General features: G+C 33.8%; 2 protein-coding genes across 2 annotated transcripts in view; both read right to left on the bottom strand.

Annotated features, from left to right (window-relative positions):
- LOC103099266 (uncharacterized) overlaps positions 1-2,718 on the bottom strand; it is a 142,444-nt gene extending 139,726 nt beyond the window's left edge. The window contains exons 1-2 of the mRNA XM_056793304.1: positions 2,242-2,718; positions 196-292 (exon numbers count right to left, since the gene is read on the bottom strand). Coding sequence (XP_056649282.1) covers positions 196-267 — 72 coding nt within the window. The 5' untranslated portion in view covers positions 268-292; positions 2,242-2,718. The remainder of the gene's footprint in view (positions 1-195; positions 293-2,241) is intronic.
- A 10,711-nt stretch (positions 2,719-13,429) lies between these two features.
- Positions 13,430-27,422, bottom strand: part of LOC103102961 (uncharacterized) — a 32,743-nt gene continuing 18,750 nt past the window's right edge. The window contains exons 9-12 of the mRNA XM_056793301.1: positions 24,996-25,332; positions 24,118-24,214; positions 21,142-21,321; positions 13,430-13,876 (exon numbers count right to left, since the gene is read on the bottom strand). Of these exons, the coding sequence (XP_056649279.1) occupies positions 25,223-25,332 (110 nt within the window). The 3' untranslated portion in view covers positions 13,430-13,876; positions 21,142-21,321; positions 24,118-24,214; positions 24,996-25,222. The remainder of the gene's footprint in view (positions 13,877-21,141; positions 21,322-24,117; positions 24,215-24,995; positions 25,333-27,422) is intronic.

Here is a 27,422-nt window from a genome sequence, read left to right as displayed (position 1 = left end):
AGTATATGAGATTTATATGCATATATGTATATATAATAAGATTTATTTCAAGGTACACTGGAGATTAATTGTAGAACCCTCTGGTTTCAGTTTGGAAGTCACAGAATTTAGATTTTATTCACAAAGAAGAGGGAAAATATGTGAGCCAGACACTGGGTTTTTAATCATAGATATATATATGAACTGTACTCTCACACTTTCATCAATTTCCTTGAGGTCTTTTTTATATTTCTGACCTTCTTCTTCTATTATTCTTTTCAATTCCATCTCTTCATTTTTTAATTCCAGTTCTCTGCAGAAGAAAAAGGGATCGTTGGGAAAAAAGACCTAAAAAATAGATCCAGAAGAGACAATTTAAGAAACATTGGACTACCAGAAAATCATGACCAAAGAAAAAAGTCTGGATATCATTCTACAGGAAATTATTCAAGAAAACTGCTCAGGCATTCTTGAACAAGAGGGTAAAGTAGAGATTGAAAGAATCCACAGACCACCTGCTGCATTTAATAGCTAATTGACAACACCAAGGAATGTTATAGCCAAGTTCAAGAACTTCCAGATTAAGGAAAAGATGCTACAAAGAAACCATTCAGATATCATGGATGCACAGTTAGGATAACACAGGAACTGGCTGCATCCACTCTGATGGACTGCAAGGCAAAAAATATGATATTACAGAATATGAAGAAACTGGGTCTACAACCAAGAATCAACTACCCAGCAATATTGATTATAGTCATGCACTGGAAATTTTGGTAATTTAATTTTAAAAAGACTTCCAAGCATTCCTAAAGAAAAGACCTGACTTATACAGAAAATTTCATACCCCAAAACAGAACTCAAGAGAATCACCAAAAGGTAAGAAAGAAAAAAGAAAGAAAACCAAACTTTTTCAGGGACCCAATGAGGCAAAAATGATTTGTATTTCTATAAGAAAAGATATTGATAACTCTTAAAAAATGTCATTTTCATCAGGTTAGCTAGAAAGAGGGTACAGTGACAAACTGTATAGGATGATATGTCAAAATGTATTTAAAAAACTAGGTGTAAACATAGGTTAATACTAAGAGAAATTGGAAAAGAGATAAAATGGGGTAAATATATTTTTCATAAAGAAGCTCATGGGGGAGGGGGAGAAGATCAATTCAATGGAAGAATGGAAGAGTTTGGCAACATGTAATACTTAAATCTTATACACACTGAAATTGACTCAGAGAGAGAACAATCAGATCCATTGGGGCAGAGAATTGTATTGTTTCCTATGGAGAAGTAGAAGGATAATAAATGGGCATGTGGGGAGGGGAGCTACACAAGAGAGGGAGAGGTTGGGGGGTCATTTAAAAGGCACTATAGTAAGAGGGGAATAAATAAGAGAGGAGGACATTGGAAAGGGAGTAACATTAGGGAGGGGAAAAGAGAGAGACTGACTAAAATCAAAAAGTTAGGGGGAAGGGTAAGAAGGCTATTTGGAAAGGAAACAAGACTGATAGTTGGTGGGGGAAGGGGCAACTGGGAGTGGCAGTTGGGTCTTGTGACTAGCCCTTATTCCTGCCTGGTTGTTACTTCCTTCCTGGTGTTGGAGGTGGGAGGAGTGTTGGCTTCCCAGTCCTGATTCCTAGTGCCTCTTCTCAATTCAGTCCGAAGACACAGGCCCAACCAGTTTCTGAAAGTTAGAACTGTTCTTGTTTGCTTTCTATCTACTGCTAAGATTCTGAAATCAACAAAACTAGCACAGAAGATGGGAGTGGGAGGAACCCTCTGCCAGCCTGTGAGGCCTGGCCTCAGCTCCAAAAGCTGAGACAGACTCCAACCTTATTTAGGGACCGCACTCTTCCCTTTTTTCCTGATACCTCTCCAATCCAAACTGGTTATTAAACTTTATTTTATTTGAATTCGCAGTCAGATAAGTGGACTATCTCTTTGGGGCAAAGAGGGGGCCGAACATCAGTTCAGTCATTCAAAGACAAACAGTCCTAATCAGACCCCTGCTGCTTCCTCTCAGTAGGAGGCATCTATCTCCTTTACCTCACTGAGGAATATTCCTTCTCTCCCCTCAACTCCTCCATACCTTGCTACAAACCTTTGGTTATCCCATTTTTCCAATCCCCAAATCTCTTCCTTAATTTAAGAGAAAAGGCAGAATCAAAGGCGGAAGTAAGAATGGAGGGGGAAATGGGAATGGGACAAACTCACCAATAAAAGGAAGCAGTTAGCAAAATGGATTAAAAATGAGAATCTTACCATATGTGGTCCACAAGAAACACACTTGGGGCAGGTAGACATATCCAGTGCAAAGGTAAGAGGGTAGAACAGAATTTACTGGGCTACAGATGAGACAAAGAAGGCAGAAGTATCAATTATGATCTCAGACAAAACTAAAGAAAAAATAGATCTCATTAAAAGAGATAAGGAAGGTAATTACAACTTGATAAAAGGCAGTATAAATAATGAAGAAATATCAATACTCAACATATATCTATATACCAAATGGTACAGTATTCAGATTTCTAAAGGAGAAACTAAAGGGGCTTAAAGAGGAAACCGATAGTAAAACCATACTAGTGGGGGACCACAACCTTCACCTATCAGAACTAGATAAATCAAACCAAAAAAATAAATAAGAAAGAAGTAAGGAAGTGAATGAAATATTAGAAAAATTAGAGATAATAGAGATCTGGTGAAAAATAAATAGGAATAAAAAGGAATATACCTTATTTTCAAAAGCGAATGGCACACATACAAAAATTCACTATGTAGTATGGCATAAAAACATTGCAAACCAATGTAGGAAAACAGAAGTAATGAATACAATTTTTTCAGACCATAATGCAATAAAAATCATAATCAATAAGGGCTTGTGGAAAGGCTGATTTAAAATTAATTAGAAACTTAAATAATCTAATTCTTCAAAACTGTTGGGTCAAAGAACAAATTAAAGAAACAATTACTGATTTCAATGAAGAGAATGACAATGAAGAAACAACTGATCAAAATCTATGGGATGAGGCCAAAGCAGTACTCAAAGGAAAATTTGCATCCATGAGTGATAATATCAACAAATCAGGGAGGGAATAGGTCAAGGAATAGGGCATGCAAATTAAAAAACCAGAACAAGAAAAAATTAAAAATCCCCAAATAAAAACTAAAATGGAAATCATAGAAATCAAAGGAGAAAATAATAAAATTGAAAGTAAAAGAACTATTGAACTAATAATAAATAAGACTAGATGTTGGTACTTTGAAAAAAAAACAAATAAAATAGATAGCATACTGGTTAATCTAATAAAAAAGAAAGAAAAATCAAATTAACAGTATGAAAAATGAAAAGGGTGACCTCACCACTAATGAAGAGGTAATTAAGATAATTATTAAGATCTAGGTGAAATGGGTGAATATCTACAAAAATATATATTGCCTAGATTAACAAATGAGAAAATAGAATATTTAAACAATCTCATCTCAGAAAAAGAAATTGAACAAGCCTTCAATGAATTCCCTAAGAAAAAAATCCCCAGAAAACATTGAAAAAACAACTAATCCCAATACTTTACAAACTATTTGACAAAATAAGCAAAGAAATTCAAATTCCTTCTATGACACAACTATGGTACTGAGTCCAAGGTCAGGCAGACCAAAAACAGAAAAAGAAAACTACAGACCAACCTCCTTAATGAATATAGTTGCAAAAATCATAAATAGAATATTAGCAAAAAGTCTCTAGCAAGTGTTCATGAGAATTATTCACTGTGACCAGGTGGGATTTATATCAGAAATGCAAGGATGGTTTAATATTTGGAAAACCATCCATATTATTGACCATATCCACAGAAATCACATGATTATCTCAATAAATGCAGAAAAAGCCTTTGACAAAATACAACACATTCCTATTAAAACACTAGAAAGTATAGGAATAAAAGGGCCTTTCCTCAAAATTATAAACTGTATCTATTTAAAACCACCAGCAAGCATCATCTGCAATGGAGATGTTAGAAGCCTTCCCAATAAGATCAGGAGTGAACCAAGAATACCCATTATGATTTCTATTATCGACATTGTACTAGAAACGCTAGCAGTAGAAGAAAAAAAAGAAATGGAAAGAATAGGCAATGGAAAGACTAAACTATCACTCTTTGAAGATGATGTGATGGTATACTTAAAGAATCCTAGAGAATCAACTAAAAAGCTTATGGAAATAACAAGTTTAGTAAAGTTATAGAATAAAAAATAATCCCATATAAACCATCAGCTTTTCTATATATTTCCAACAACAATTCAGCAGCAAGTCTTAGAAAAAGAAATTTCATTTTAATTGCCCTAGACAATATAAAATATTTAGCAATCTACTTGCCAAGACAAGCAGGAATTATATGAACCCAATTACAAAACACTTTCCACACAATTAAAACTAGATCTAAATAATTGGGAAAGTACAATGACTCATGGCTAGGATGAATTAACATAATAAAATGATACTTCCTACCTAAAAATTAATTTCCTTTGTAAGTACCATATTAATAAAACTACCAAAAAAACTATTTTATTGAACTCGAAAAAATAATTACAAAATTCATCTGGAAGTACAAAGGAATATCAAGGGGACTAATGGGGGAAAAATGTGAATGGTGGGAGCCTACCAGTACCAGATCTTAAACTGTACTATAAAGCAGTGATCATCTAAACATTATGGTACTGTCTAAGAGACATTGGAGACTCAGTGGTATAGATTTGGGGTAATTGATCAAATATTGGGTTCTTATAAAAAAAAAAAAACCTAGGATCTACATAAAAGATAACAGAAGGAAGCCCAGAATTAACCTTTTTATAAACCATAGAAACAGGATAAATTTGAAAGAAACATTTTGAATGGATTATATACCAATAAAAGTAATTCTAGCTCCATATGGTAGAGATTCTTAATTCTATATACAAACCACTTTTCTACTTTGAGACATGCTCACTTTATGTAATGCTTAAGTTCAGAATAAAGAAATATTTTCAATCATTCTATGAAACACTAGATGAATAATTTTAAATAAAAAACTAAATAATTGAATTTTTCACTTAAAATGCCCAACATTAGATCTTGTGACAGAGGCAGGCACTAAACAAAAAGTGCCAGGCTGAAGAGTGTGTGGATCTGATCACTTCATTGGGGAAGGGGCACCAGGAGCAGGAGGTTGGAATCTTGAGGAAGAGAAGGTTATCTTCAGAAGAGCAATTGGTCTTTCAGTGGGGAGAAGCTGAAGAGAGAAGGCTGAATAAGACTTTATCCTGAGGGTTACCCACTTTTTCCTGCTTGTGACAGGAAATTTCCCCCCAACACTTCTCAATTGAAGGGAATGAGAGAAGAGAAACCTGAAAAAAGGCATTTTGATTCTGTCAGGCTTTACCTCAGCTCCTGTTGCCCTGTTTCTGAACTGTGGCCAAGGGGCCAAACCCAGGGTCAGTCAACTTGACTAGCAGGGGGCTCAGGCTGCCAAAGCCTGAGTTCCCCCAAACTTGAGTAGGGAGAGAAAAGGGTTTTATTTTTATTTATTTTTTAATTTTTATTTGGTCATTTCCAAACATTATTCATTGGAAACAAAGATCATTTTCTTTTCTTCCCTCCCCCACTCCCACCACCTCTCCCACAGCCAACACGCAATTCCACTGGGTATCACATGTGTTCTTGATTCAAACCCATTTCCATGTTGTTGGTATTTGCATTAGAGCGTTCATTTAGAGATTCTCCTCAGTCATATCCCCTCCACCCCTGTAGTCAAGCAGTTGCTTTTCATCGGTATTTTTACTCCCACAGTTTATTCTCTGCTTGTGGATAGTGTTTTTTAGATCCCTGCAGATTGTTCAGGGACATTGCATCTCCACTAATGGAGAAGTCCATTACCTTCGATTGTACCACAATGTATCAGTCTCTGTGTACAATGTTTTCCTGGTTCTGCTCCTTTCCTTCTGCATCACTTCCTGGAGGTTGTTCCAGTCTCTATGGAATTCCTCCACTTTATTATTCCTTTTAGCACAATAGTATTCCATCACCAACATATACCACAATTTGTTCAGCCATTCCCCAATTGAAGGGCATCCCTTCATTTTCCAATTTTTGGCCACCACAAAGAGTGCAGCTATGAATATTCTTGTACAAGTCTTTTTCCTTATTATCTCTTTGGGGTACAAGCCCAGTAGTGCTATGGCTGCATCAAAGGGCAGACATTCTTTTATCGCCCTTTGGGCATAGTTCCAAATTGCCCTCCAGAATGGTTGGATTAATTCTCAACTCCACCAGCAATGAATTAGTGTACCTACTTTGCCACATCCACTCCAGCATTCACTATTTTTCATAGCTGTTATGTTAGCCAATCAGCTAGGTGTGACGTGATACCTCAGAGTTGTTTTGATTTGCATCTCTCTGATTATAAGAGATGTAGAACACTTTTTCATGTGCTTATTAATAGTTTTGATTTCTTTGGCTGAGAACTGCCTGTTCATGTCCCTTGCCCATTCATCAATTGGAGAATGGCTTGGTTTTTTGTACAATTGATTTAGCTCTTTGTAAATTTGAGTAATTAAACCTTTGTCAGAGTTTTTATGAAGATTGTTTCCCAATTTGTTGTTACCCTTCTGATTTTAGTTACATTGGTTTTGTTTGTACAAAAACTTTTTAATTTGATGTAGACAAAATTATTTATTTTATATTTTGTGACTCTTTCTATGTCCTGCTTGGTTTTAAAATCTTTCCCTTCCAAAAGGTCTACCAGGTATACTATTCTGTGTTCACCTAATTTACTTATAGTTTCCTTCTTTATATTAAAGTCCAGAAGTCTGTGAGGAAGGGATCTTGGAGTTTGGACTTCCCTGACCTCTGAAGACTTTTGATGGGATTAAATTCAGCTGGGTTCTACTGGATATGCCCTGAGGCCAAAACCTCCTGGAAGGCTAGAGCAATATGTGGAGCCTTTGTAGCTCTGTCCAGGTTGCCCGCTCGGTGCTGTGAACCTTAGAAATTCTGAGAACCTACTTCATAAGGTTAGGATTATAAACCTTAAAAAATTCCCAGAACCTACTTCATTTAAATGTTATATTGTCCGAGTTTATTTGAGCAAAATTTGAGCCAAGACACAGACAATATAACATTTAAGCGATTTGCCCAGGCTATGAGTAACTGAAACTAGATCTGAACTTGTGTCTTCTGACACCATGCCCGGCATGATAACCACTTCTTCCCCTAATTGCCTCCAACAACATAAAGGGTATAATGAATATTTAGATGTCAGGGGGACCTTTTTAGTTTTTTTTGATTCTTGGGAATGTATGCTTGAGAGTAAAATATTCAAAGGGCATAGACATTTTAAGTCACTTTTTCAAAATTATAATTCCAAATTGTTTTCCCAAATGGATATGCCATGTCAAAGGTAGAACAACTCATTGTGCTAATTTTTATATATCCTCTCCAAAATTGGCAGTTCTGACCTTTTGTAATGCTACCTCCTGAGGTAGAGCCCCCATTCTGTTATTGCATACAATTTTATTAATGATTTGCAATCATGTTTAATAAAGTTGATGATAACTTACAATTTTTCTTTTGAGAACTGTAGTTTCAATCCCTTGATGAAGGATTTTCCATCATGAAATAGTGGTTAATCTTAGGCATTTGGGGTACTTTTCTTATTTCAGAAACATTTATTGTGATCATAATGGAAAGCCAACCAAACAGACCCATCTATGAACTGGCATAGGTTGATCTCCCTGCAGGCTGTGGAGTATTTGCAAGGTATTTGTTTTGGGTCCTCTGACAAAGTGGTGAAGAGGAGCCTTTTTGATGGGCTGTAGAACTGGGGTATACTCAAAAGTATCCAACGGGAAACATGGTCAAGGCCCTTTCCTTCGTGTAGAGTGTGTGAGGATGGCCAGTTGCCATAGGGCTCTCAGATCATGTCTTACCTGGATTTGAGCTAAAGTTGGGAGTACATGCCATGCTGTGACTTTTGTCATTTTGTGTCTTTTTTGTCTTCTTTTAGGTGAAAGAGAATGCAGATGGCCAGGCCTTGTGCATTTTAAAAGTTCAGAAGCTCTAGCCACTTACAGAAAGTCTGGGGCCTGGGGTCCAGGCTGGGCTATGCTTAAAAACAAAAAAGAGAGAGAGAGAGAGAGAGAGAGAGAGAGAGAGAGAGAGAGAGAGAGAGAGAGAGAGAGAGAGAGAGAGTCTTCCATTGTTCAGTGAGAGATTTGTAAATAAATTTTGTGGATCAAATCCAAGTTAAGTATGATCTCATCCTTGCCTGTGATTGTGTTGAAATAGGAGAAAAGGTGTTGGGGTAATATTTGGAATTCTTTTCTTACTATATTGTTGAAGCAAATATCTCTTACCAAAGTCTAATTGATGTTCATAGTGTTAAAGTAACCAGCTCCTAATCACCTAATAGGGTAAACATAACACACTGATATGATGGCTGAAGACTTTATTATTAAGGGATCATACCAGGACAGCTGAGTTTTTCAATGGTTAGAGAGCCAGACCTACAGACAGGTCCTGCATTCAAATTTGGCAACTTTGCCTAGCCCTTACTGTTCTTCTGCCTTGGAACTTTTTACTTAGTATTGGTACTAAGACATAAGGTAAAAGTTTAAAAAGTATAAAAAAGGATACTACCCCCTTAGAACTCATAGTGAGAGATGTAACTGGCCTTACTGTGGGAAAATGGGGTAATGAGAGGGAGGCCAGAGGAAGGGAGTGATAGCATATACATAAGGATATTATATATCACATATATGTATTTGCATACATATTTTAAAATATATTATATACCTTTTTAATGTGGCTAGGGATAGAAATTTGAAGGCAAGCCCACAAATTGGGGAATGGCCGAAAGTTATGTGATGGAAATATGATAGAATGGTATTGTATTTCAATAAATAATGGAAGAAGGTTTGAGAAAATAATGGGAAGACTTGTAAAGTGTGAAGGAGAGACAAGTAAACAGAGCCAAGGAGAACAATATGGTAATGACAAAAACATTGAACAAATTAGGAATTCTAATCAGTGTAATGACCAACCATCATTCAAGATGCTTAATGAAAAAGCATACTATTTGCCTCCTGATAAATCAAAGACTCAAGAGTACAGAATAAGACATTCGTATTTTTTCAACATGGCCGATATAGAAATTTGATTGACAATATAAATTCATAAAAGAGTTTATTATTCATTTCCCACATTTTATAGGAAAAAGACAATTTAAAAAATTTGAAATAACATAAAACAATTTTAAGAGACATAACTTGGAAAACCAACATGACTTTTTAATTGATAAACTTTTAGGTAAAACAGGAAATGCAATTGGAAATTGTAAGGATGAAATAACATACTAAAATATCTGAAACGCAGCTAATAAATAGAAAATATAGAAAAATGAACCATGAAAAATTAGAGAAAACTAAGTAAAAAATCCACTTTGCAAATGATGAAAATAATGCATAAAACTACAAGTTGATTTTTTGAAAAAGATGAACAAATTTGACAAATCATCAACATGATTAGAAAGATGGAAGAAAATCCAATTAAGAATCTAGAAAATATAATAAAACACAAAACTGGAATCAAATAATTTCCAACTTTATATGATTTTATGATGATAAAACTGAAAATACAAAATAGAGAAAAATCTTCGAGCATGTTAAATATCCAAACTAACAGAATCCCATATAAAGTTCTTTAATAATCCAATTGAGAGAAAGAAATCAAAGTATAAATGAAATGCCATGCCAAAGTGGGAATTCAGGGGATATTGGTGAAAAATTCCTAGTCCTGAATTGAGTCAAACTTTCAAAGAATAATTATAGTATTACTATACACATAAAATATTTTCAAAACATTGAGAAAGCACTATTAAATTTCACTGAATAATTATAATCCTAACACCTAAACAAGGGAAGGAAAAATTACAGAAGTCCAGACTTTTAATGAAACTTAATTTAACAATTTTTAGTAAAATTCTGTCAACAAAATACAGTGATTGATCCAAAAACCAATCTGTGATTAAAAAAATTAGATTTATGGGGGGAATACAAAAGATAGTTTAACATAAGGAAAAGAGTAAAGACAATCATATAGAAAAGAAAAACGACCTAAACCACATAATTTTTTGATATAGAAAAAAGCCTTTGTCACAATAGAACAAACATTTATGCTAAACCACCCTTCACTGACTATATATACAAAATTTAATTTTCAATTTTTTAATCATTGGAGTATGACTTTGGTGATTGCTTCCTTATAACAGTATGAAGTCTGGACTCAGTATTTAATTAACAGACTTTATATTTCCCAGTCTTCATTCATTATTTCCCTTTATATATATTTTTTAAATTGAGTTGTTATAATTCTATTGAATTTCATAATGTAACCTTTAAAATTTGATTGACATAGCACTAGAAATTGGTTAAGCACAGTAGCACTGACACTTGCCCTAAATTATGATCACCAGTCATGAATAATGAATATTCCCTCCAGCTATTTATAGTTTTCTTTTCTTCCTCAAGGATCACTTTATAATGTTGTTTATAAAATTAGTTTGTATATTTCAGTAGTTTGATCCTAACATGTTATTTGCAGCTATTTATAGTTATTTACAATGTGATTTTTATCTCTATTACTACCCATTTAATCTTTGTGGCTATTATATAGAAATAGTATTGATTTTTGAGGGTTTACTTTGTAGAATGTAAATTTGCTATAAATTCTCATCTCAGTTACAATATCTCCTGATTTTTTTAGGATTTTCTAAGACATCTGTCAGTTATAAGCAAATAAGAATAACTAGATATACTCCTGTTTTCATCCCTTTAGGTCCTGGATTTGTCTTTCTTATTACTATTGTATTTCCAGAAAAATTTCAAATAGTATTGAGGAGAGTTGGTATTTTTTCGTTACTCTTATATTTATTGGGATAGCTGCTAGTGTTTCTCAGTTTCATATGATGCTTATTTTTTAGTATAGATTATTGTATATATGTGTATACACACTTAAATGGAAATACATATGTGTGTGCAAGTATCCATATTAAAATATTCCCTATCAGGAGGAAGGGTCCTGTCCAGTCAGTTTTATGATTACATCTAGGCTGATCACTTAACATCAATGGATGCCTTACATGTTACAATGTCCTTATTGAGGATAGTTTTGGGATATCTCTTAGCTCTAATTTCATTGCCCTCCAACGTGTTCTGTTCACCCATGTCCCAAAGCATAAGTGCTGCCTGTGCCTATGTATGAATCCTAAAGAGGTATCCTTATTCCACTGAGCTTTTATACCTTTATGAGAGAATGAACTGAAATTTTAAGGGGGAAAGTTTTATGAAGTTATTTTCATTGTTATTTAAAATACTTTGATAGAAATTTAAACTAAATTCTATAAGAGAGTGATGAATATAAAACTATACTTTGTAGCTCTTAAAATATGATTTGGAGAGGATTATGACAAAAAAGTAAGGTAATAAGGAGATTCTCATGAACAATATGTATCCTTACAGGAAATCTATAACATGTACTGATTTTTATATGCATTTCTTTTGTTTATATATAGATTCTGAAACAAAAGTAACAGAGCATCATGAGGGCTTGACTAAAGCCTATTGAGTTCTCTGGGATTATGAACTAATAAAGAGTACTTGAGACAGATTCTTTAAAGCTGGTGGCAGTGGCAATGAAAAGATGAAAAGGAAAAATGGCTAAAAATTTTGTTAGATTAGAATGATTGCTTTTTACAGTATGGTCATATGGAGGAAATTCCATATTGGTTCTTATAAAAAAGTATACGTGCATATTATAACCATTTTTTCATATGTTATATGTATGATACTAACAATTATTAACCTGTGCAAAAATTATCCTCTATCAAAATAATACTTACTTAAAAATGAAATAATTAAAAGTTAATAATAAAACAAAAGAAACATAGAAGTGAAATGATTAAAAGTTAATAATAACAAAAGTAACAGTAATAAAATGATTAAAAGTTCATATAACAAAAGTAACATGGAAGTAAAATCCCTTAAAAGTTCATATAACAAAAGTTACATGGAAGTAAAATCCATTAAAAGTTCATATAACAAAAGTTACATGGAAGTAAAATCCATTAAAAGTTCATATAACAAAAGTAATATAGAAGTGAAATGATTAAAAGTTAATAATAACAAAAGTAACATGCATATAACAAAAGGAACATGGAAGTAAAATCCCTAAAGGTTCATATAACAAAAGTAACATGAAAGTGAAATGATTAAAAGTAAATAATAGCAAAAGTAACACCAATAAAATGATTAAAAGTTCATATAACAAAAGTAACATGGAAGTAAATTCCTTAAAAGTTCATATAACAAAAGTAACATGGAAGTAAATTCCTTAAAAGTTCATATAACAAAAGTAACATGGAAGTGAAATGATTAAAAACTTAATAATAACAAAAGTTACATGGAAGTAAATCCCTTAAAAGTAAATATAACAAAAGTAACATGGAAGTAAAATCCCTTAAAAGTTCATATAACAAAAGTAACATAGAAGTGAAATGATTAAAAACTTAATAATAACAAAAGTAACATGGAAGTAAAATGCCTTAAAAGTTCATATAACAAAAGTAACATGGAAGTAAATTCCTTAAAAGTTCATATAACAAAAGTAAAATGGATATAAAATCCCTTAAAAGTTCATATAACAAAAGTAACATGGAAGTAAAATCCATTAAAAGTTCATATAAAAATAGTTATATGGAGGTAAAATCCGATAAAAGTTCATATAACAAAAGTAACATGGATATAAAATCCCTTAAAAGTTCATATAACAAAAGTAACATGAAAGTGAAATGATTAAAAGTTAATAATAGCAAAAGTAACAGTAATAAAATGATTAAAAGTTCATATAACAACAGTAACATGGAAGTGAAATGATTAAAATTTAATAATAACAAAAATAACATGGAAGTAAAATCCCTTAAAAGGTGATATAACAAAAGTAACATGGAAGTAAAATCCCTTAAAAGTAAATATAACAAAAGTTACATGGAAGTAAAATCCCTTAAAAGTTCATATAACAAAAGTTACATGGAAGTAAAAGCCCTTAAAAGTTCATGTAACAAGAGTTTCATGGAAGTGAAATGATTAAAAGATAATAATAATAAAAGTAATAGTAACAAAATGATTAAAAGTTCATATAACAAAAGTAACATGGAAGTGAAATGATTAAAATTTAATAATAACAAAAATAACATGGAAGTAAAATCCCTTAAAAGTTCATATAACAAAAGTAACATGGAAGTAAATCCCTTAAAAGTTCATATAACAAAAGTAACATAGAAGTTAAATCCCTTAAAAGTAAATATAACAAAAGTTACAAATGAAGTAAAATCCCTTAAAATTTTATATAACAAAAGTAACATGGAAGTAAAATCCCTTAAAGGTTCATATAACATATGTAACATGAAAGTGAAATGATTAAAAGTTAATAATAACAAAAATAACATGGAAGTAAAATCCCTTAAAAGTTCATATAACAAAAGTAACATGGATGTAAAATCCCTTTAAAGTTCATATAACAAAAGTAACATAGAAGTGAAATGATTAAAAGTTAATAATAACAGAAATAACATGGAAGTAAAATCCCTTAAAAGTTCATATAACAAAAGTAACATAGAAGTAAAATGATGAAAAGTAAATATAACAAAAGTAATTGCTTTTTCCATTTTTGCCATATCTTTCAGTTTCTGTGTCTTTTTTCCATCAATTTCTATAGTAAGACGAAATGATGATTTTTTTCCCAAAAATCTCTAACTTTCTTAATAGCCTTAAGTATTTTCCGGCGGTCTTTCTTCCTGTTGACTTCGATTTCCTTTGGAAAGAAAAATTAAAAGTGTAACTTTGCATCTACTTATTCAGATGAATAGATTTTCTAATTCTTTACATAATGAACCTGAAAATGAAGCTGCTATAGGATCATTTCTAAAGAACACAGATTTTCCAACAATAGAAAAATATTCCCTAGGTCTGGATGAAGTAAAAAATTACATCGTACAATCCTAAAATACATTAAGGAACTACCGTAATAGTTTGCCGTTGTGAAACGTTTTGGGATTTCATGCATTAATTGTTATTTATCTGGATGGGAGTCCAATGATGCTTGTGCTATTGAAACAATCCCAAATTGAAAAAAAAATTAAATGGAAAATTAAATTAAATTAATTAAAACATTCCTGTTTACTTAAGTAAAAGAATGAATAATAAAATCAATCAATACTTAAATGTATTAATAATTTATTTTTAAAATTAAAAATTAAATTAAAATTGAAGGGTCAGAATATCAGACATTTACAGCTTAAAGGAACTTAAATCAAATACTATATTTTAGGAAAATCCTAGAAACATGTTATGAGAGAAAGTATACTTTAAAAACCCTCAAAATTCTATTCTCTTAGGAAATAAATGAATCCAAGTAGAATTTTTTTTTGTCTAGTAAGTTATCATATTTCATGGATCAAGTATCTCTAGTCAAAGACAAAGGTATCATACTAACGAGGATTTACAATTTAGGCCTTATAAAATATGAGATTCTATTTACTATAAATGAAATGAAATTTTGCCATTTTCCATGATTAATGTTTTTTAATCTGTTTCAGTGAAATTAATCTGACTGTTCAAAAACGACAAAACTGCTTTCCTGGTTACCAGTGGTTTGTTTTTTTTTTTCTTTTTTAATGCACAGAGTTCTAAAAAAGAATGACAGGTGGCTTAGCAAATTGAGAGCTAGGCCTAGAAACAAGAGGTCCTTAACTCAGATATGGCTGGGGAGGTAGACTCTAAATGATCATCATAATGCAAACACCAACAACATAGAAATTGGTTCTGATCAAGGATACATGTAATACCCAATGAAATTGAGCAACAGATTCAGGAAGGGTGGGGAGAGGGCAGGGAGGGGAAGAATATAATTCTTGTAACCAAGGAATAATGTTCTAAAAATTGACTAACAAATTAAATTTTTTTAAAAGTCCTTAATTCAAATGTGGCCTCACATACTCTTTTTTTTTCATTTCATTTCATTTTATTTATTTTTTAATTTGGTCAATTTCAAACATTAATCCTTGGTTACAAAAATCATATACTATCCCTCCCTCCCCTCCCCGGCGCCTGCCCTTCCCATTGCTGATGCGCAATTCCACTGGGTATTACATGTGTTCTTGATCATAACCTGTTTCCATGCTGTTGATGTTTGCACTAGGATGTTCCTTTATGGTCGACATCCCCAAACATATCCCCCTAGACCCATGTAATCAAGCAGTTGTTTTTCTTCAGTGTTTCTACTCCCCCAGTTTTTCTTCTGAATGTGAATACTGTTCTTTCTCATAGATCCCTCTGGGTTCTTCAGGATCACTGCATTGCCACTAATGGAAAAATCCATTACATTCGATTGTACCACAGTGTATCAGTCTCTGTGTACAATGTTCTCCTGGTTCTGCTCCTTTCACTCTGCATTACTTCTTGGAGGCTGTTCCAGTATCCATGGAATTCCTCTATTTTATTATTCCTTTGAGCACAATAGTAATTCCATCACCAACATATACCATAATTTGTTCAGCCATTCCCCAACTGAAGGGCATCCCCTCATTTTCCAATTTTTTGCCACCAAAAAGAGTGCAGCTACGAATATTCGTGTACATGTCTTTTTCCTTATTATCTCTTTGAGGTACAAACCCAGCAGTGTTATGGCTAAATCAAAGGGCAGACAGTCTTTTAGCCCCTTTTGAGCATAGTTCCAAATGGCCCTCCAGAATGGTTGGATCAATTCACAAGTCTGGCAGCAATGCAAATATCCCAACTTTTCCACACCCCCTTCTTTCTCCCTATCATTCATTACTTTCTTTTGCTGTCATGTTAGCCAATCTTCCAGGTATGAGATGAGTTGTTTTGATTTGCATTTCTCTGATTATTAGAGATTTAGAACACTGTTTCATGTACTTATTAATAGTTTTGATTCCTTTGACTGAAAATTGCCTATTCATGTCCCTTGCTCATTTATTAATTATAGAATGGCTTGATTTTTTTGGACAATTGATTTAGTTCTTTGTCAGTTTGAGTAATTAGCCCTTTGTCAGAGATTTTGTTATGAAGATTGTTTCCCAATTTGTTACTTCCCTTCTAATTTTGGTTGCATTGATTTTGTTTGTACAAAACTTTTTTAATTTGATGGAATCAAAATTATTTATTTTACATTTTGTCCCAAAAGCTATGATGTTTCGGCTTGTCATAGACTGTCTTGCTGAGGTCACTTATCCCAAGTCTATTCCACTGATCCTCCTTTCTGCCTCTTAGCCATTACCAAATTGTTTTGATGACCACTGCTTTATAGTATAGTTTGAGATCTGGTACTACAAAGGCCACCTTCCTTTGCGTTTTTTTTTCATTATTTCCCTGGATATCCTTGATCTTTTATTCTTCTCCAAATGAACTTTGAGCTTTTCTTTGATGTTTGATAGAATTCCTTTGTTAATTCATCAGGCCCTAGGGATGTTTTTCTTAAGGAGATCTTTGATGGCTTGTTCAATTTCTTTTTCTGATATGGGATTATTTAAGAATTCTATTTCTTCTTATGTTAATCTAGGCAATTTATATTTTTGTAAACATTCATCTATATCACCTATATTAGCATATTTTTTGCCATATAATTGGGCAATAGAGTTTTTAATGATCTTCACTGGAGGTGTGGTCTCCCTTTTCATCTCCACTATTACCTTGTTTTTCTTCTTTCCTTTTTTTTTATTAGATTGACCAGTAGAGTTTGTCTATTTTGTTTGTTTGTTTTTTTCAAAATACCAGCTTCTAGTTTTACATTAGTACAATAGTTCTTTCACTTTCACTTTTATTTATTTCTCCCTTAATTTTTAGGATCTCTAATTTAGTTTTCTTCTAGGGATTTTTAATTTGTTCACTTTCAAGTTTTTTGATTTGCACGTCCAATTCATTGACCTCTACCCTCCTTAATTTGTTAATATATGAACTCAAAGATATAAATTTCCCCCTGAATCCTGCTTTGGCTGCATCCCATAGATTTTGAAAGGATATCTCATCATTGTCATTTTCTTCAATGAAATTAATGTTTTGATGATTTGTTCTCTAGCCAATTTTGGAGAATCATATTATGTAATTTCCAAATAATTTTTGATTTGGCTCTCCACATACCTTTACTGATCATTATTTTTATTGCATTATGATCTGAAAAGGTTGCATTTATTATTTCTGCTTTTCTGCTTTTGTTTGCCATGTTTTCATAATCTAGTATATGGTCAATCTTTGTGAATGTACCATGTGCTTCTGAAAAGGAGATGTATTCCTTTTAGTACCTATTTATTTTTCTCCATAGACCTATTAACCCTAATTTTTCTAAGATTTCATCCACATCTTTTATCTCTTTCTTATTTATTTTTTGATTTGGTTTATCTAAATTTGATAGTGGTAGATTACGGTCTCCCACTAGTATAGTTTTACTATCTATTACCTCCTTCAATTCCACTAGTTTCTCCTTTGGAAATTTGGATGCTATACCATTTGGTGCATACTTGTTGATTAGTGATATTTCTTCATTGTCTATACTCCATTTTATCAGGATGGATTTACCTTCCTTATCCCTTTTAATCAGATCTATTTTTACTTTGGCTTTGTCAGATATCATGATTGCAACTCCTGCCGTCTTTCTATCACTTGAGGCCCAACAGGTTTTGCTCCAAACTTTGATTCTAACCTTGTGAGTATCTACTCGCCTCAGGTGTGTTTCTTGTAGACAACATATGGTAGGATTTTGGATTCTAATCCACTCTCCTATTTGCTTTCATTTTATGGGTGATTTCATCCCATTCACATTCAATGTTAGGATTGTCACTTTTGTATTCTCCAGCATTTTGATATCCTCTCCTAGTTCTGTCCTTTCTTCTTTTGCTACATCTTTTTAAACTGGTGGTTTACTTTTAATCAATTCCCCTAATCCCCTCCCTTAATATGCTTCCCATTCTGGCCCCTCCCTTTTTGTTCCCTTCTTTTTTTTAGGGTCTCTTACGTTCCCTCCCCCCTCTCTTTACCTCCCTTTTTGTACTTTTCTCCAACCTACCCACCTTAGTTTTCCCTTCTCACATTCCCTGTCAGATAAGATAGAATTAAAGATGGTGTAGGTTCTCTTCCCTCTCAGAATGGATTTCACTGAGAGTAAGGTTCATGTATTACCTATTAGCATTCTCTTTCTCTCCGTCTAATAAGAGTATTCTTCCCCTCCCCTGCCCATTTGTATCTTTGTGTGATAAAGATTATACTATTTATTTTATTTCTTGAAGTATCTCTTCGTGCCATCTTTGATTTCCCCCCCCCTTTTTTGCATATCATCTCATAGCCCCTTAGTGCCCCAGTCTCTTCCTGTGAATGATTCTTCTAATTACCATGATATTGAATATAATTTTTGAGAGTTACAAATAACATTTCCCCCATATATTAATACATATAATTTGATCTAATTTAAGCCCTTAAAAAAGAAAGATTGAATAAAAATTTTTTTTCCACTTTTCCCTCTCTTATTTACCATTTCATGTTTCTCTTGATCTAGTGTTTGGATATCAAACTTTCCACTTATAGTTCTGTTTTTTTCTTTACAAATACTGGGAAATCTTCTATTTTGTTGAATGCCCATATTTTCCCCTGCAAGTATATAGTCAATTTTGATGGATAGGTGATCCTTGGTTGAAGACCCAATTCTCTTGCCTATCATGTTCTAGGTTTTGTGGTCCTTTAGTGTGGAAGCTGCCACTTGTATTTCCTTTGTAGCTTGAGTTTTTCCTCTGTAAAAATTTTCCAGGGTCAATAACTTCTTTTTGTTTTCCTTGGAGGGAGGTTGTTGCTCCTGGTCACAATTTACCATCACTGTAGAGGTTTTTCCTTCCCATTTTAGTCAGAAATCTGAGTGAGATGGGAAGGAACTCTGTGTATGGAGCTAAGGAGCAAGGATTTTGCCCGAGGCAAGCTCCAGAATCTCCGCAGCTTCTACTGTTTGCTGCCCTTCTCTGTGATATCTTCCCAGGAGCACCCATGGTCTGTGCTTTTCAGGCTGCTGGGGTTTCACATGTAGCTGCTCTCAGGGGTAGGTCTTTTGTGGTCTTAGTTAGTTCCCAAGGACCTAGAGCTGCTTCTTACTCATTCGCTGATTCAGGAGCAAGCTAGCTCTGACTCTGGTTCCATAGGTGGAGTGGGGGAGGTTAGATCAGCTCACATTTTGAAGGGAGCTTTTTCACCCCCTTATAGTGTGGAAATACCCAAATTCCACATACCTTTAATGCTGGGCCCTACTGTAGAGTCTCTTTATTCTTATGAATTTGGGTTTTTGGTCTTTTGAGGTAGTCTATTATGAGTGGGTACTGAGAAGAGGAAGTCGTGCTTCTAGACTACCACCATGTTTACCTGGAATCCCAACCACTCTTTTTTTAAAAAAACCCTCATCTTCCACTTTAGAATCAATATTATGTATTGGTCATAAGGCAGAAGAGCAGTAAAGGCTAGGCAATGGGCATTAAGTGACTTACCCATGGTCACACGTGTAAACCTTAAAATTTCCTAGACTTATAAATGTTGGAAATTTCACCATTGGGAAATTTCATACTTGGAAAATTTCTTACTGATAGTCTATTGGAATGTGAACCCCATTGGCATGGGAGGTTCCTCCTCCTCCCTTCTTAAGATTACTTTAGGACAGAAACCTTTTGCTGAACAATGGAAAGGGCTTTGACCTATGCTTAAGCATAGAACAGGAAGTTCCTTGAGTCATGATTGATTTTAGAATTGATACAATAGAGATACTTGGAATGACAGAACCAGGTCTTGGAAATTACAATCTCCACCCTACTCAGTGCTAACAGGATTTAGGAAGGGCTGCAGCATAGATCAAAATTTAATTATTCCAATCTCCACCCTACTCAGGGTAACAGGATTTAGGAAGGGCTGCAGCAAAGGTTCAAGATTTAATTATTTGAGAATATGACCTTCAACAGACAGACATGTGCAAAGCCACAGACCTCTGGGCGGTCCTGGGTTAACCTAGAGCCACCATTGGCACAGGGAAGACATGGACAGTGATTGGTAGATGTGAGAACTGAGGGGAGGGAACTTGGATGGTTTCCTTAAAGATAGTGGGGTCTGAGGACTAGGGGGGGTTGGTTGGAGAGGTTTGCTCTGAGAGATGGTGCTCTGAGAAGGTCTGAAGGAAGCTGGAGGTAGAAGCCCCTGAGACTGTTTCTCCATTTTGGTCACGTGAGTGATAGGGACTGATCTCTTTTCTTTGCCTCAGCTATCTAGGGGCTTGGGCCTTTTGGCCCAGCCTAAACAGAAGAGGTATTTAAGCCCTATTCCCTTCTCTCCCCTTTCTCTCTCCCTCTCTCTCTATCTCTAATATCTTTTTTCTCCTGTTTGTAATTAAACTCCATAAAAGGTTGACTGCTGACTTGAGTTTTCATTTAGGAATTACATAGCTGAATTCCTTGGTGACCTTAAATTAATATATATATCAGTCTTTTAAAGTGATTTCCTTGTCACACACAGCTGGGAAATGTCTGATGTCAAATTTGAACCCAGGATCTCTCATCTACAGGCCTGGCTTTCAATCCACTGAGCTACCCAGCTTCCCCCTCACATACTCTCGATACTCTTGCTAGCAATGTGACCCTCAGCAAGTCACTCACTACCCACTCCTTGCCCAGATCCTACTCCTCTTCTTCCTTGGAATTAATACATGGGTATTGATTCCAAGATGGAATGGTAGGTTTTTAAAAATAAATAATAAATATAAATAAAAAGAAATGACCACATGTTAGGAATACTAAAAAGGGGAGGGGGGAATTTAACAAATCACAATCAAAAAGAAATCTCCCTTGATACTACATTCAAAAGGAGGTTAACATGATTTCTTTAAAACCATAAGATTGGCCAATAGATCATATATAGGATTTCCCATTTTTGTATTATGTTTTATATACTCTCTCCATAAAATTAGTGATTATATATATATACACACATATATATATATATGTTTTCTAATGGATTGTAAAAAATAAAGTCAACTCTTGAACTTACTTTTAGAGAGCGATTGTCCAGTGTAAGGAGTTTTTCACCATTTATTCCTTTACAATAAAATTTTACAACATACTCCTCCATTCCAATGCTCCATAACCAATTACCAACTTCAATATTTGTCCACTCTGTTGGCAATGTTTTAGGGGCTTCAGTAGAATAAGGACAGTAATCATCCAATACCTAGAGGTCAAGAGACACAATATTTAAAAAGCTTCCATGGCTATATGTTAATATAACCATAGACAGCAAAAACTCAAAGGAGCCTTAGAGACCATTTGTTCCAAAATCATCCCTCATTTCACAGTTCGTTTTTTTATAAATTTTGCTTTTCAAGGCTGCTGTATTTCTTATCCCCACCACCCTTTTCTTTCATCTGTATGTCAAAAATTCACAGAACAACAAGAGATCTGAAGTGAGTTTTGTAAACCAGGAAAAAAAAACTTTATTTTTTGCAATGAAAATATTTTGGAGCCTTTTTAAAAATAGCAGTATTCTAAAACAGGCAAAATACTCGATATATTTTCACTTAAGGAGTGATGACTTTGTAAGGGAATGTATTAATACTAAAATGTTTCCACCTACTCCAAGTTAAGACAAGATGAGAGGAAAATTATCTACATCCAAAGTGTATTCAGTTATTCTCCATGGCCAAAATAAATTGAACTAAAATCTACCTTTACCCAGGTAGTTTTGTCTTTTCTTTGGCCAGGAACACAGGCCACTTTACCCAATATCCACCCAGGAAGGAAGTTGAGGCAACTTGGCCTGGTGGGAGCTGCTGGGGTTTCTGGGTCATGGGAGGCAGAGGAGGAGTCATCATCAGGTTCTAAGACTAGAAGTTAGATTAGCTAGGTGTTAGCTAACTTTAGAATCTAGTGATGGTTCTTATAAAGGCAAAGAACCCTCAAGTCCCCAATTCCCTCTTCCAGTGTCTGATATCCATAACTTTCCAATTGAGGTTACCATATCAGTTGAGAAACTGGTCAGGAACTATTAAAGTGCATCCTAGCTTTTTGTCTATTTCTACTGATGGGTAATATTTCTAGAAAGTAAATGGAAACAAATCTTACTTTTTTTTTTACAAGATTTTGGCAAGTTGACCATCATGATTACAAATGTTAAATATATTCGATGTTGTCACCTTTAGGTTTGGAGGAAAGCTTGTATTTTATTGCCATTTATTATTTTATAAGTAAAAGAAAATTGAAAAAAATATGCCCATCTCCATTAGACAGTGTTGTGGGGGTCCTTTTTCAGTATCTATTAAGAGATGGGACCATCCTTGGAGGATTCAAAAGAATTCCTAATGTGAGGCAATTCAGAATTGTATTCTTGCTACCTAGACCACAAACAAAATTGGGCAGGTCAGAAATACCTCCTAATGCCTGGTGGGTGATGAAATCTTTAGTTGGACTTACTCATATGTACATGTGTATCTATTTATTTATGTATGTGTAAAAATATGTGTGAAGATCAATAGATATGTTCTCAATTGACCTCACACCTCATATTCTTTTTTTTATTTTTAATATTTTTTCAAGTTTATATGACTCATTTTCTTTCCCTTTTCCCCTCCCAGAAGCAATAAGCAATTCTACTAGATTGTACAAATGTTATCCCTTGATATCTAATTTTATATTATTCATTTTTACCATAGAGCTCAAACCCCAAATCATATATTCATATAAACAAGTTCTAAGTGTTAAGTCTTAAGTTTTTCTTTTTCATTTCTATTCCTATAGTTCTCTCTCTCAATATAGATAGCATTCTTTCTCATAAGTCCTTCAGGAATGTCCTGGACTATTGTATGCTGCAAGTAGTAAAGTTCATTATGTTGGATAGTTCTACAATGTTTCACTTTCAGTATATATCATTCGATTGGTTCTGCTCATTTCACTGTGCTTCAGTTCATGGAGGTCTTTCCAGTTCATATAGAAATCAAGTAGGTCATCATTCCTTATAACACAATAGTATTCCATCACCAACATATACCACAATTTGTTTAGTCATTCACTAATTGAGGAACATGCCCTCATTTTCCAATTTTTGCCACCACAAAGAGCTCAGCTATGAATATTTTGTATACACATTTTTCCTTATTATCTCTTTGGAGTACAAACCCAGCAGTGGTATTGCTGGATCAAAGGATATGTGTTCTGTTAAAGCCCTTTGCTCATAATTCCAAATTTCCCTCCAGAATGCTTGTATTAATTCACAACTCCACTAGCAATGCATTAGTGTCCGAATTCTGCCATATCCACTTCAACATTTATTATTTTCCTTCATTGACATATTGGCCCATCTGTGGCTCTCATGTTCTTTTTTTTGCTCAGTAACACAGGCACAGTAAATCAAGACATACACATGCAATCTCTCCTCTTATTTTGCCAACAACCGACAGTGGTATTTCTTGGTAAACTTTTACCATTTTACCTACCTGTTATTTTTTAAATATTGTACAGCCCCTTCAAAGACCCCTTCTGTCTCATGGAGGGAAAATTATCCTAATATGTTATCACTTCCTACCTGCATCAGCCCATAACAATTCAACTTGCACTTTTCTCTAGGTTAAGTGTATTTCAATACTCTGTGCCATAATTTTAGAAAAATTTCAGCCAACAATATTCTGAGGCCAAAAGTTGAATCAATTATCCTTTGTCCTAAGAACATCCAAATACAGAGAATTCAAATGTTTTAAGAGTTCTTAATCATTCCCTTTTCTTGAGAGAGGTTCTTGAATGATCTCTGGGAACAAAAAAGAGACTTCAAGGCCAAACAGTTGCCGCTATGGTACTTTTGCTCCTTACTCAGGTAATTTTATTCCTATGCATACTGATTAATAATTATGACAGAATGTTAACTCCTCAATCCAAGGTAAATTATAGTTTTCTAATTTAAGAGAAAGCTCACTCTCTAGTAATTTAAATGGGGAAACAAACTTCACTCTTTGATAAATTTAACATAATGAAAATTTACCTCTTGATCAATTTCTTCCCACTTGTGCACATTCTTTACTTGTTTGTCATGTTTTTTAAAATGAAAGAAGTTCCACAGCTTGCATTCTTTGATATTGCTAGAATCATACAACATTTGAGAGGGAAATAATTATTAAAACAAAAAATACATTCTACTATGACACAAAAAAGATCTTAAATAGATGCACACTATAAAAATTTCATGAATTTCAATTCTGAAAAAAAAAAGACAAAGCTACATGTTAAAAGAGTTTGGAGTTACACTTTTTGTAGGATACGTGCTATGTCAGCACATGTATTAGAGAAGGGGCAAGATCAAATTTGGTGCTATAGGTAAAAATATAAAACTAGATATGGAAGCCAGTTAAGTTAAATATGTGTGCATATGGCACAATATCATTTCTCTACTTCTTCCTCCTCCACATTAACCACAACTAATACATGATTTGTCTTGTAAGGAGTGATGGGGTCACTGATTTAGATCTGAAGTAACACTAGATGTCAACTTGTAATATTTTATAGATGGGAAGTCTGTAACCTATTGATCAGAAAATACTTGAATTTGAACACATGACTAGGTGATAAAACTCCAGATTCCATGTCCTATACTTTTCCCACTAAGTTGTTATTATCAGACTCAAAAAGAAATGGATCTCTCTGGGTCACATCCATAAACTGTGAATTTGACACTTTTACTCTATGCCAGCACCCATTTGAGGAAGATGTGAACAACTGAGAAAATTCATATAAATAATGTTCTTTTGTAGAAAGGGGCAAAAAACATAGCAAACAGTAGCCAAAGAGGTAAATTCCAGGAGAAATAAAATGTTTTGTTTATTAAGAATATTGTTATCCATATATAAAAAGTACATCTCTTACCGGAACCAGGAAAATCTCTTTTTAGCCTTTCCATCTGTAGGTTTTCCAGTGCTAATAATCTCTTCCTCCACTACTATTTCATCTTCTTCTTTTTCTTTTTTTATTGGAGTCTCTAAGAAAAATAAATAATTCAATGAGTACAACAGTACACAAATATTTTACTAGGATTAGCAAGGGACAACGGCAATCTTTCATTGGTTACTATTGCTGACCAAGGCTTAGACATCTTATAAAGTGAAGAACCTACCTTTGGCCTTGATTTTAGAGCCAGAAGCCATGAAGTCACAGCTGGGAAGGTAACTATCTGAATATCTTCTCCGGGCCTCATTTTTCTCACCTACAAAATGAAGGGATTAAAGTGGGTGGTCTTTGAGGTTCCTTCTAAGACTGATGATCTAGAATATCTACCAAGAAAATACTAGTCCCGCTGCAAGGGCAGTTTAAAACAAATAAAGCTAGATTGAAGAAGACTTAAAAGGATGAGACAGTCAAAAATGTTGATTAATCAGTTGGCAGTGGTGGTGGTGATCCTTATGTTTGAAAAGTACCAGTGACATCACAGAATAATATCTTAACTTGTGTATGAATTGGATTTAAGTGAGTTGCACAAAATTGTCAGCCTCACTCTTTCTTGCAGAATCATCTAAATCCTGTGGCAAGACAAAAGTCTGGATGACTGACACTGAACCTAGATGATTGACACTGAACCTAAATGACTTTAGTGTCTTAGATGTCCAACCAAACTCTACGCACTCCACAGTGCATACTTCAGCTACATTCATGGCTACTGAAGCAAATTTTCTCATCCACCTATTCCAGGAGGAGGTCTTCACAAGCCTGGAGTAGATATCAACCTAACTTAACCCATCTGTTCAGTTTTAACAGGCTGCTCCACATGCTACAACTTCTTGGAACCACAGGTGAGAGCTGAGTGACAAGTAGACACCAAAGGTAGATAAGCAGCCCTGAAAAGCTTTCAGCAAGCCCTCACACTAGAGGTTCTAATATTCTCTGAACAACAATCATATTAATTGTTGGTACTTGGCAGCCAAAAAAAAGTCAGCCCCTGAACTACAGCATTCATTTTCCAACTGTTGCTCAATTCACCAGTATTCATTCTTCCAGATCTCAGATTCATAAGGCTGAACCAGATTTCCTTCTGTTAGCAATGACAGTGATACTCCAAATGTTCACAGATGCACAGTGCAAAAGGAATGCAAGTAATGGACGGCACCCAGGAAAAAGGTGTTTTCTAATGAACCATTTATACAAGTGATATTTATAGCTAAAATAGGAAACCTTCTCTATTTGCCAATAAATAAATTTATGGCATATGGCATATGATAGATATAAACAAATTTTTGCCTAAAGAATAAATGGGTCAAAGAATGAATCATAGAAACGATCAATAATTTCATTAAAGACAATGATTATAAGGAGACAACATATCAAATTTTTTAGGATGTAGCCAAAGCCGTACTTAGAGGAAAATTCACATCTCTTATTGCTTATATCAGGTAAAGTAGAGAAAGAGCAGGTCATAAGTGAATTGGTGATACAACTAAAAATCCTAGAAAAGGACAAATTTAAAAATCCTCAATTAAACAGCAAATTGGAAATCATGAAAATCAAGCAAGGGATGAATAGATTGAAAGTAAGAAAAGCATAGAACTAATAAAATAAGACAAATAGTTTGTTTTATGAAAAAATAAAATAAATAAATCATCAGCATACTTGATTAAAAGGGAATTTTGATTTCATTAAATTAAAAAGGTTTTGCACAAATAAAACAAATGTACTTAAGATTAGAAATGAAAAAACAAATTCTGAGGAAAAATTTATAGCAATTTTTGACAAAAGTCTCATTTCTTAAATATAAAGAGAACTGAGTCAAATTTATAATACACAACATTCCTCAATTGAGAAATGGTCAAAGGATTTGAATAGGCATTTCTCAGAAGAGATTAAAACTTTACATAGCCATATTTTAAAAAATTCCCAATCACTATTGATGAAAGAAATGAAAATTAAGCCAACTCTGAAAAATGATCTCACACCCTTCAGATTAGCTAACATGACCAAAATGGAAAATGATAAATGTTGAAGAGGAGGTGGGAAAATTGGAAAACTAATAAACTTCATTGGTGATAGTGTGAATCGATACAACCATTCTAGAGACTTATATGAAACAATACCCAAAGGTCTATACAACAATCTCACTAAAGGTTCAGGATCCAAATGGATCAAAGATAGAATAAAAGGAATTAACTGTGCCAAAATATTATTATCAACTCTTTTTATAGTGGCAAAGAATTGGAAACTGAGGGGTTATCCATTATTTAGTGGTTGAATGATCAAGCTGTGGAATATGGTTGTAATGGATTACTATTATGCCATAAGGAACAATGAACAGGATGAATTCAGAAA

The sequence above is a fragment of the Monodelphis domestica genome, chromosome 4, assembly GCF_027887165.1.
Source record: "Monodelphis domestica isolate mMonDom1 chromosome 4, mMonDom1.pri, whole genome shotgun sequence".
Lineage (NCBI taxonomy): Eukaryota > Metazoa > Chordata > Mammalia > Didelphimorphia > Didelphidae > Monodelphis > Monodelphis domestica.
This window is presented reverse-complemented; position numbering and strand designations above follow the sequence as displayed.